At 47.5% G+C, this 12,254-nt stretch overlaps 1 protein-coding gene across 2 annotated transcripts in view; it reads right to left on the reverse strand.

Annotated features, from left to right (window-relative positions):
• Positions 1-11,944, reverse strand: part of LOC146856393 (retinol dehydrogenase 7-like) — a 52,280-nt gene extending 40,336 nt beyond the window's left edge. For both annotated transcript variants that reach the window (XM_085654522.1, XM_085654523.1), the window contains exons 1-2: positions 11,632-11,944; positions 6,447-6,705 (exon numbers count right to left, since the gene is read on the reverse strand). In XM_085654522.1, the coding sequence (XP_085510648.1) occupies positions 6,447-6,705; positions 11,632-11,944 (572 nt within the window). The remainder of the gene's footprint in view (positions 1-6,446; positions 6,706-11,631) is intronic.
• Positions 11,945-12,254: the final 310 nt, after the last annotated feature.

A 12,254-nucleotide genomic window follows, 5' to 3' on the forward strand; every position in this document is an offset into this window, starting at 1 on the left:
CAAACCGTGCCTGGATTGGACTCACAGACCAGCAGCATGCTGGGAAATGTAGTCTCTACAGACTTGCCTCCTCCTAGTATGCAGCCAGCCGGGTCACATCCTCCTTTCTCCGATTCTTTGCAGGTCTCTATACCTTCTACCCTTTCAAATATAGAAGCTGATGCTGATGGCGACAATTTCTATTCACTATCCGACCATACAGGATCCTCAGTTGCCGATGAGGGATTGGATAAAGATTGGACGGACGATGAGGATAGTGTATCAGGGGATTGGCGCCTTAATGAAGTTCTGAATCTGGCTGACACTACAAGGGATCCCCCTACAATACGTAAGGCACCACAAGATACAGGCAGCAATACAGGCTCTCTGGCATGGGATTATTCATTTTCAGGACAGTCTGCGGAGCAAGCTAATGCTCAAGGCCCCACTACTCAGGATTCAGTCTCTAATTTATATCTTCCTCCTGGCGAGATGACTTTGGCAACAATCTACCAAACAATTATGGCACACCGGGAGGAGACCAGACAAGAGAGTGCACGGACGCAAGGGGCATGCCGCAGGATCCAAAATTCGCTACGAAGAGTGATTAAATCATGTGCAGATATCGCATCTAGGGTCACCGACGCCGAGACCCGGATTTCGTCAATAGAAGATGACTTAGTGACTCAAAAATCCACCTTAGATGCAATTCAATCCCAACGGGACGATATTCAATGGAAATTGGTCGATATAGAAAATCGCGCCCGAAGAAACAACTTAAGAATTTTGGGGGTCCCCGAGGGTAAAGAAGGCCTGGACATTCGTCAATTCGTGATTGACCTATTCACTGAGGCGTTCCCAGAGGTCAAGGAATGGGACTGGCAGCTAGAAATTCAGCGTGCTCATCGCTTCCGTTTTAGGCTGAAGAAACGCTCAGGCCAAACGGCAGACAGACCTCGTGCTATTCTAATATGCCTGCATAATTTCTTAGCTAGAGAGAGGATCTATGACCTAGCTAGGCCTGATAGACAAAGGCCGGCGAAGGGCAGTCAGTTCTTCGTAAGGCCTGACTTTTGTCCAGCTACAGTTGAACGGAGGTGGCAGCTCCGCCAGCTTATTGCTCCCTTTCAGCAGAAAGGAGCACAGGTCTTTTTGCTTTCTCCGGCTAAACTTAAAGTTATCTATCAAGCTCAGACAAAATATTTTGACTCTGAAATTTTGGCCAGAACTTTTCTCGATTCAATCTAGAAACTAAAAATAATTAGATCTTAAGTCTCTTAGCTGTGTCCTATCTGTAGGGGTATGACTCCTTTGAGTGGAGGCAATTCATTTTTTGTGTGGGGTAATATTCTTACAAAATTTATGTTATGTTTTGTTTTGGTCTGTTGCCTCCAAGGCAACGCCTCCAGTTTAATGCTTAGATATTGTTTAGAAAGCGGCAGCGTCGGGAGGGGGGGGTGTCTGGGTCTATACCGGCTTCTCCATCACAAGGACCTCGGTCCTATTGCCTAGGATGGGGGGTGGGGGTTCGAGGTGGTTGTGGAGGGATGGTTGTCAGGGGAGCAGGGGGTGTAGGGGGAAGGGTTGGGGGGGTGCTGGGGGGGCACGGGGGGTACGGGCACAGTTTATAGGTTTCAATTTAAAACATATCTTGCATACCTCCAATGTACATTATCTGTTCTCACTGTACCATCATCTCTGAGAAGCAAACTCCAGAGAAAGATATGAGGAAATTATTGACTGGCTTAAAGATCCAGAACGTTGCGTCTGAATTACAGTGTACAATCTATCCTTGACTGCTGTATGTGGCTCCTCTTACAGTGCAACTAAAACAATGGCAAGCATGCAGTGTCTTACCCTGTAGTGTGCGTCCTGTGAAATGTCCTATTCAGAAGAGTATGACACAAGCTCTCTATCTGTTGGGCATTCCGAGTTCAAGCCCACCTACGTAGCGACCTAATTCCTGAGTTGCGACATTTTAGTATAGTGCTGCGCGTGCACGTTGCACGCATCAGATACCACAAGCCTTTAGTTATCCAGGTCCCAGTCTTATGGGGTTAGTAATAGGGGAGGTAAAAGGGCTGAAAGCAATAGCTGAGGGTTTTTGGAAATAAAAAGCAATGATGGGAGAGTGAGGGGTGCGGGAACTGAAAAAAGTAAGGGAAGGATGAAAGCAGAGTAATTGAACACTGCGACGGGAGGGGGCACGTTTGAAAACAAAGACGTAAAAGCAGAAAGGTTAGAAAGCAGCAAAAAATAATAAATAATGGCAAAATCAGCAAGATTGAAAACTCACCAAGAGCACTCTGTGATATCACATGGTGACGCGGGAAAGCGAAAGTGTTCTGCTTAATGAGGAAGAGGGAGGGGCGGGTTGGCGTGGTCCTGAAAGTGACGCGGGAAAGCAAAAGTGTTCTTAGCAATCGGGGAGGTAAAAGGGCTGAAAGCAATGGCTGAGGGTTTTTGGAAATAAAAAGCAATGACGGGAGGGTGAGGGGTGCGGGAACTGAAAAATGTAAGGGAAGGATGAAAGCAGAGTAATTGAACACAGCGACGGTAGGGGGCACGCTTGAAAACAAAGACAAAAAGGCAGAAAGGTTAGAAAGCAGCGACGGGAGGGGGCACGATTGAAAACAAAGACGTAAAGGCGGAAAGGTTAGAAAGCAGCAAAAAATGAAAAATAATGGTAAAATCAGCAAGATTGAAAACTCACCAAGAGCACTCTGTAATATCACATGGTGACGCGGGAAAGTGAAAGTGTTCTGCTTCTGCTTAATGAGGAAGAGGGAGGGGGCGGGTTGGCGCGGCCCTGAAAGTGGCACGGGAAAGCGAAAGTGTTCTGCTTCTGCTTAATGAGAAAGGGGGGGGCGGGTTGGCGTGGCTGAAAGTGACGGCGCGCGCGCACACAACAGCAAAATTGAAAGCAGGCTGGCGAGTGGCAAATGGCATCTGTGCACATTGCGCGCGCTTGTGCGCGTAACAGCAAGCTGGTGGCTGGCAAAAGCCTGTGGGTAGCACTTACTAAATGTCTCGTCAGAGCAGCACATGCGCTGGCTCAGGCAAAACCTAAAAAACACCACTGCCCTAGTTTTGTATACGTTGTCCCGAACGTTATCACCCGCTTCCCAAGCTGACAGACTGATTCACCGTTCACACACCAGTGCAGGGCAGATGGAACGCCCCTAATGGCTGACCTCCACCGATGCCAGGGCTAGGGGGCCAAATGGGATGACAGTGAAAGACTACCCAAAGTGTACAATGTTAATATTATGCACAAACTAGCTTTGTACAAAAGTCAATCCCGTGTGATGTAAGGGGCCAATGTAATCTAAACAAACTGTAACCTGTGATGTGAATGTCTGCTCTGTTCATAAAAAATAATTAAACAGATTTAAACAAAAAAATAAAGATGCAGAACCTCAGTGATATTTTGCAAAGTTTGTCAAGACATTGGCATTGCTACCCTAAATTTCCTCTGTGGCAGCTGTAGTCTGATATATCCAAAGTTCTTTATGGTAAAACTGCAGTCGTACCGCATGAACATTAAGGACAAGAGACTGCTGATGTTTACTAGAGATCGCCCCCTCACTGTTCTGTACATCTTGTGTTTAATAAATGCATTATTTTCAATATTAATACTATTGAAATCGAATTTAGGGCCTGATTTAGAGTTTGTTCGATGGGTTACTCCATCACAAGTGTGACGGATTTCCTATCTTCCTTATTATGAGTCCCACTGGATATCAATGCACGTGTAATACGATAGACAGGATATTTGCCACGTTTGTGACAGAGTGACTTGTCCGCCGAACTCTAACTCAGACCCTTAGACTGTCATAATCTCTGTTATGTTGTATGAGGTATCTATATTCTCACCACGTCCTGACCTCAGTGCCTTTATTTCCATATCATCACAATGGATCTGAAAGAGCTACCTCTGGTTTTTTTTCACCACATGCTAGACGTTCTGTTGACCTTTTTGAGCCTTTTTGTTCCTAGTGTAACTTTGTGACGTACCCTAAGAAAGGTTTTAAACCTTGTGGAGCTTATCACAGGCAAATGTCTGTGACAGACCTCCATCTGGTTTGCTTGTGGTGTCTGGAGCCAGACACGACTCCAGGGCATGCCCTGATTTGATGAGCCCTAAAGCAAAATGGGAGCGCTCCAGGTCCAGTTTTCCTTTGAAGTTTTCGTGTCCTCTTTCAAAGTCGTTACTGCCGGTCAAGGTCAACGTCTTAGACTACAGCCCGCCAGTCCAAGTCATTGGATGAGGCATAAGAAACACATCACAAGTCTAGACCCCGTTCTCACACTTCCCATGCGGAACCTGAGTCTGGATCCGCTCTGCGCCTCCCTGTATTTACTAGAGCCGCAGCACCCCTACCCAACTCAAATAGTTCTTTCAGGCCATGTACCTCACCTCTAGGCAACCGGACCCCACTGGAGTACCCTCAGGTCCCACAGGTTCAGGAGGTGCCCAATTGGGTTTCCACCAGTGGGTTGGCCCTCAGCACCAGTCGGATGCCAGTTATGGGATGCAGACCAACTCCGGGCGCGGATCCAGATCCTTTGCGGGGATTCGGTCCAGAGTTGCCATTTCTCATGCCACCAACACCTTTCAGTGGCGTTGAAACCCGTGGACATTTCTGACTCTGATATGGAGCCGTGCTGGTGCTGCCCAACTTCAACTCCAGAGCTGAACAGACCAAGACCTATCAGGTTGGAGATAGTGCCTCCTTTTACTGACAGCCCTGTGAGGAGTATGACTTGGGAGAATCTAAAGATACTTACAACTAACCTGACTCCTTTTGAAGACCCTTTGGCTGAACTGGTATGAGGACATGGCTGATGCCAGTGGTCAGGACACCTCTCTTGACACTGGTCTAGTCTCCCCTTCTAGTGCGGCTAGGGAGGAAGGGGTCACCCTTGGTATAGTGGTACGGAGGGAAGCTTAAGTGCTTGACCTCACTCTACCCTTGGTGGAAGTCAAGACAAATGTCTTGACGGAGGTGCTTCAGCCTGTCGTGTCCCATACAGAACCTCTCCTGCCATTCAACGAAGCCCTCACTCATGTCCTGCTCAGGGCCCAGGCAAGCCCTGCCTGGGCACTTCTGTGCACAGTACAATTGTATGTCGCCAATGTCACACTCCTGGGAACTCAGTTTTCCTCACCCAGCACCACACTCCTCCTTGGTTAATCCCGGCGCATTCCCTACCACTGCACCAGATAGGAAATCCAAGAGGCTGGATACCTTCAAGAAGAGGATTTTCTCTTCTAACTGCCTTGTATTGTGGTTGATAAACACCACATGCTTCTTGAGCCGATATGGCCACACAGTGTGGAACTCGTTTGCACAAGTAATGCCCATGGTCTTGGAGGAGGCCAGGAATCCTGACCCAGGCTATTGCCAATAGCAGGGATAGAGCCACATTCACCATCAGATGTGGGCTGGACATGACAGAATCACTGGTACTTCAACACCATGCCTGTCTCAGATCAACTGGCTTATCTGGGGATGTCCAGGTAACACTTATAGAAATGCTCTTCAACAGCGTTTGCCTGTTCAGTGACAAGGCAGGTTCGGCACTTGAGTGACTCAAGGAGAGTATGAGCATACGCTTGGTTGATGGAGCTGACAATGGCCCCACGGCAGGGGAGGTGAAGTATCTGCCGAAAGGGGTATAGGAGTACTATATTTAAGTCTAGTCGGAATGTGTCTCTGAGCGGAGCCACTTTGGAAACTCTAGCACACAGAAGTGCTGACATTGTGCGTTCTTGGCAGTTCGACCTAGCCAAGGTTCTCCCCCAGTCCTGAAAGAGACTTTGAGCCACCTCCAGGAGCAGCAGTCATTCATGGTCCATGAGGCAATTACGACTGAGTTTGTCCACCCTGGTATTTAGGGATCCTGCCAGGTGCTGCACATCCAGGAAAATGCCCTGACAATCCAGCCATGTCCAGGAGCTAATAACGATCTATTCTTGGACATTGGTCTTGGGTAAGGAATGAACGCCATGATGGAGGACGCTGGCACATGTGGATGACGGTCCAGCATCCTTATTAACTGCAGATCTGTATATAATCATTCCAGGTGAAACAAAATTGACACAGATAAGTCAATGTTCCATATCTGACATGGGGCTAGAGAACTTTTTATTACATATACGATAAGGGAAGTTTGTACAATAGCCCCCGTAATTTGCCTCACTCCCCTTTAGTAAGTGCAGAAGAGTCTCGCCTTTCACACAGCAAGGTTCTCCATACAACCAAGAAAATATGGAGAGATGACTGAAGCCATGTTTATCTACCAGTCCATGCCTATGCCGGTCTTGCGCTGGACACACACAAGTAGAAAGGCTCCAGAACATCTCTGAACTTCTTGTTCCATCATCTTCATGCTCACATTTTGAAGAACCACATCTTTTTACTGGAAATAGCCAGTAAATTATGGAATTGGGAAACTCTCACCTCAAGCTGTCAGAGAAAGCTTCAACTCCAAATTTGGAAATGCAATACCCGTCTCCTATTGAGGACAGCCTGCCAGCTCCACTGGCCACATTGATGATCCTCCCATGAGCCTTTCTCACAAGGGGTATTAGGCCAAGAGTTACGTCGATTACCCCTACCAGTTTCACATTAATCACTTTCATGAAGTCGTCCAGCGTCAGCCACTCATTGGGAGCCATTGGCGTTCCAATCCCAGCGTTGTTCACCAGACCCCCGAGCCCTGGAGAGAGAATAAGATTAATTAACAGCATTGCATAGGATCTTCAGAAGATGAGGCAAGAAGTGAGAGGCAACTGATCAAACCTTACCTCCCTCAGTATATATGACATAGGAAACATTATACAACCAGCACTTTTCATTAAAAGGGATCTCTGTAAAAAGAATCTCCTCTACCACCTTGCACCTTTTTAACAAGCACTACTTAAAAGTGTCTTTCTTTCCTTCTTGTAAGGTCCTAGTGATAGATTTAAAGTAAACCTTGAACTACTCTCTCCGGCTTTTGTTGGACTGACGTAGAGCTTCTTGTTTACAATCTGCGGCGGATGCACCACAAGAGTCAATGCAGTGAACTGCTTCTAAATTACTACCTGAGCATTAGTGAGAGCAACAAGAAAGTGGGTCTGATGGAGTCTAATTGAGATGGATAGCAATAGAACTCCTTGTGTACCACCAAAATATGGAACAGAAGGTTTTGGGTAAAGCGTGTAATGGGATGGCATGTTTGAAGTCAAGCAGTGTTTTATGAGCCTCAGTCTAAAAAGTGTCAACTCCAGGATTGAATGCAGTGAAATGAGTCCTGGCAGACCCTGCGATGCTATGTTACCCAACAGGCCCGTCGAGCTAAAGCTTTAAAAGGCACTGATGGCAGAATGGTAGTGTCTTTACGGCTGTATTTGTGTAGGCTGTTTGTGATGGTTTCCCTTGTGCGGTCCCTTTTCATGTAGTGTCAAAGATGTCAACTGAAGTGGGGTAAGGTCCCATCAGAATCGAGGAAATACCCTCTCACCCTTTGGAGGAGGTGTATGTGTAGCGCAATCCACATCAGTGGTAACCCGAGCAAGAGAGTGTAAATTTCCCACGTTTATTTGGGAGTTGCCCATTTGGCAAAAAGCCAAAAAATCAAGGGCCAGATGAACTAACACACTAGTCACAAATTGTGCACAACTTTTTTCAAGAAGTGTTAGGATTTGAGAGCCGACTTATTTACTATTAGGTCATTTCATAAAGCCACCATTTGCAGGGGGTCGCAGGACAACTTGCCTATTAAATATTAAGGCAGGTTGCAATTTAATACTCCTGTAATTGGCTATAAAACAAAAAATGCATTTGCAATACAATAGGTCTTGCATTAGTAAAAGTTTGAGCTATTAGCGTTGCTGATAATAATGCAACACCAATAACTGAAACATTTAGTAATGCGAGAAGACAGGAAGTTGGGAGAGCCCGGGTGGTGGAATGTGTGGCCGAATAAGCGACCTCTAGGTGATGCATGCTTGAAGGGTGAGCAGGAGCTCGAGAAGGAAGGAGGGGTAAGAGAAGATTGATTGACAGTTGTGGAGGGTGAGGGCTGAGAAACGGAGTGTGTGAGCCGACGAGTGTTCTCTGGGATGTGGGGCATGAGAGAGCAGAATTTGAGGATGGAGCGTGAGCTCCATGATGGATAGTGGGGAATGCGTAAGCTCAGAAATATGTCCCATGGAGAGAGGGGTTAGATTAGGGATGGAGAGTGGGGCAAGGTGGAGAGCACTTTGGAATGGTGTACCTGCGTGGTGGACGGGATAGGTGATCTCAAAGATCGAGGGTCTGTGAGGTGAACTCAAGGAATGGATGAGGGAATGATGGGTGAGGTCATGAAACACTGTGTGGAGGGACAGCGAGAGAGGGCGCCGTGCGTGGTGATGGGTGAGAGGCTTCGAGGATGGAGGATGCGCTAGTTCGGTATATGGGAAGGTGGGGGAATGCCAGATCATGCGATGGAGACGGAGCAGTGGGTGAGGTTGTGGATGGAGAGCAGGTGAGATGGCGCCGGGTGGAGAGAGTCGGCCAAATGAGAGGCTTGGGGATGTCGCTTAATGAGAGTGAAGGGCAAGGGAGGCTCAGCGGGTGGATAGCGGGTGAAATCAGGACTTGCAGACTGTGAATGAGATCAGGCGACTGAAAAATGACTGAAAGAGAAGTGGGAACGGAGACCATAAGGCAGGTGAAATCAATACACGGAGAGAGAGGGTGAGATCGGAGCATGTAGAGTGAGGAGGAGGGGTGGGGAGGGGTTGGGGAGGTGACATTGTTGCATTGTTTCTGCAGAGCTTTGTATTTCTTCAGCCATTGTTCCATATTCTGCGTCCGACTCATTTATCATCGTGAAGCGGGAGCACGTCCGACCCCAGAGATGATATTTTTAGCCCGAAGAATGATGTCTGCTGCACTGGGAATGGTGTGGGCTCCGAAACATGAAGAGGGCTGTGCACACGCGGCTCTGGGGACAGCTTGCATCATCTAGCGCTGACAGACTTCACCCCGCTCAGGTGACCTGAGCTCGGCAGCAATGCCTGCGAGTGAACCCGATGCAGCAGCTTCTCTCAACGGAAGCAGGGCTCACAAATCATTGTTTGTACTGGACAGCAGGGCTCTCAAACTATAGGCGTGGGAGCTTCCAAACGCTGACCTTACCTCCTGTCTCCCAGCAGAAGATCTCAAACATCCGATTGCTCCTACGTGGCTGCCAACTCAAGGCAAGTGCAATATTCGAAAGAAATGCAGCTCCGGTTACCTTAGCGCAATGCGGCGGGGGCTCAGCAGTACGGGCTATTTTGTCTTCGCGACGCTCCCCGGCCTCAGGCGCAGCTCCGCTTCCTGGAACGAGCGTGGGGAAGCCTTCGAGGCTGGGACCAATCCCAGCACGGCAATAACGAGGCGGGAATCTCTGAAGGCTGAGACCAATCTCAGCGCGGCACGACAATGACGTCAGCGGACTTCGGGCTAGCAGCGGTGAAGCGGAGGGGCGAGGGAGCGCGGCAGCAAAGAGAACGCGCTAATTAGAATCACATGTCTGCTGCGCGTAACAGACACCACCGGGAAATGGGCGGTTACATTTCTAAAGAAGCTGGGACATTAACACACCTTTCACCAATGGTGTGCCGCCTTTTTCACAAAGACTCACGCTAAAGCCAATAGCAGCTGACAAAAACAAAACCACATGCACGAGCGTGTGGTCAGCTTCCAGAACCCCCTTACCTGGCATCTCACTCTGCGCGAGCAGTGTTGCGCACTGCAACACTAGGCGCAAGACCTTAAAATGGCATCCTGCAAGGGACAGGAGACCACCATCTGTGTTTTCATTTTTTAAAGCGCTATCCTTAAGAATGTAAAAATAGCACAACACAAACATTAAACAATGAAACTATCAACTTGGTTAATTAAAAAAAAGAAAGCCCTCTGGTCATTAAATAGCTTTTTCCTACTTCTAAGAGCACCAGCAAGGAAACTGGAGACCCCGAAACAGATCACGGAGGAAGAAAGCATTCGTACATACAGCAAAACTGGTCTTACTTATGCAACTTGATGATTTCTTACCAGAGTATCTAGACCTTAATATGCGATAGAATTCACAGAAAAACATAAAATGTATAGTGTCTTGTTCAGAAACATTGTGTCACAAGAGCACAGTTTTAAATCTTATGGCTTATACAATCCTTTGGGGAACGGTAGAAACCAATGTATTATGTTGAGCCAGAACCTTGTGAATAAAAAACGATGGTGGGCATTAATAACGGTCAATAAATAGGATTCCCCAGGACAAGTTTTAAGTAAAATATATTGTTTCACAGAGGGTTTGAGAAGCACCCTTTCCTCTCTTTCGCATTGTCACCTAGATAAAAACATATTTTTTACATCCTGCATCTCCCTTGCCGTAATTTTCTAGGAATTGTAAAACATTCTATGCAACCCACACTCTTCACCATCTCGACATACCTAAGCCATGGAATATGCAGTGCACCCGCAAGTGATCTACAGTCCTCAACCACAAGCTGGCTTAAATTTAGGGCAGGGCTGGACCACATTCTAAACAATCGCATGTTGGGTGTCAGAGCAACAAGGTCAGTGATATAACCTAATCCCACCTCCTCATGAACCAAAAACAATGGGGTGCTGGCGGGAACAGCAAGGAGTCTACGCAGAAATTTGTTTTCAATCACCTGGGGCTCTCCAACATCTTTGTACCCCCAAACATCACACCCAGAACTTGCCATTGGAATACACTTCCTCTGTATACCTTTACTATGGCTTGCACCAGTTTAGATGACTATATATGGGCATAGCAGGCTGTGCCTGGGCCCTCCAAAGCCGTATCAGGGTATAGAATTCTGCTTGTGCGTTTACAGAGGCTATTCTGGGCATATGAAGTCCCTAGCTGGTCATATAACATCTGGACCCAGGCTTACTCTGGCAGTAATCTGCATTTCACTGCTTGATTTTTGACCCCTCATGGTTGAACTAAAGTTAAGGTATGGGGATGATAGCTGTAGTGTCCTGAGAGATGGGGCACTAGGACACTAGGACCTCGGAGGAGGGCAGAGGGCAGGACAGGTCACCGGACACCAGTTCCGGTCAGGGAAGCGAGGGGGCAGAACACAGGAAGCAGGGGACGAGGCAGGACGTGCAGCATGCTGGCTGTAGATGATATGCAATAAAGAAGTAACAACTCACGTGGTGTGGTGGTGATCTTTGTAGCCGAAGCGACGCGTCAATAGCCAAAAAGTATTTATACGCTTCAGTGAGACATTTTAGATAATGAATCCATTTAACACATGTGCAAGTTTAAATACACCTTTCCGGTGTCACTTTGTGGTGAAATGTCAGGTGACTTCTCTTTCTGTAATGTTTTCGGGGTCAAAGCTTATGTGACTTCTCTTTGTGTGAAGTCACCAGAAGAGGCTTGCCAAAAACCCTGCTGTCACTCCTGCTACACCTGTGATCTTAGCAAATTGGTGCGAATTTCAACAACTCTTGCCCAGGAGTAAAAATCAAATTGATAACTGAACAGTATCTTTTAAGAACTCTGGCGAAAACAAAGTTGCCAACTCTCAATTTTCAAAATGGTTGACGGTACATGTAGCAATGAAAGAGAAAGTCGTTCTGTCCTCACCTCCGTTTCCCACTTTTTCCTTCACCCACTGTGCCATGGCAGCCACGCTCTCTCTGTTGGTGACGTCCAAGATGACCGCCTGCAGCCTTTGGGAGGTGGCCTCTTTCAGCTGCTCCGCCCCCTTCTGCGTCAGGCACGCGGCAAGCACGCGCATCCCGCGCTGGTCCAGCTGGCGTGCCACCTTGTTCCCAATGCAGGAGTCGCAGCCGGTGATCAACACATATTTATCTGGGAGATGTGGGACCGTCTGCCTCTCTCTGTACCAGCGGGAAAGAAAGTACATGCCCAGCAGGGCCGCCAGGCACAGCCACATCACGGAGCCTCAGGCTGTGCTGTGGAGAATGGAGCAGCAATGAGAACACTCTTGTGCAAGAATGAATGAATTATCCCGGGCCTACCCCAAATTCATCAGCTATGAGTAAAGACAATTGCTACCTGCTTTACAATACATAATGTCTGCAGTTTCTGATACAACAGACCACAAGCTGCTTCGCACCGGGTAGATATGTTATCATAAAGGCAAAAGAAAAATAGATAATGCAAAATCACTATCAAAGTATCTATCTAGTGGGGTACCGCTGCATTCTTTGCTTTCACTATTGCTTTTTGATATCGACAGGAAG

Source organism: Triturus cristatus, chromosome 4_1, assembly GCF_964204655.1.
Source record: "Triturus cristatus chromosome 4_1, aTriCri1.1, whole genome shotgun sequence".
Lineage (NCBI taxonomy): Eukaryota > Metazoa > Chordata > Amphibia > Caudata > Salamandridae > Triturus > Triturus cristatus.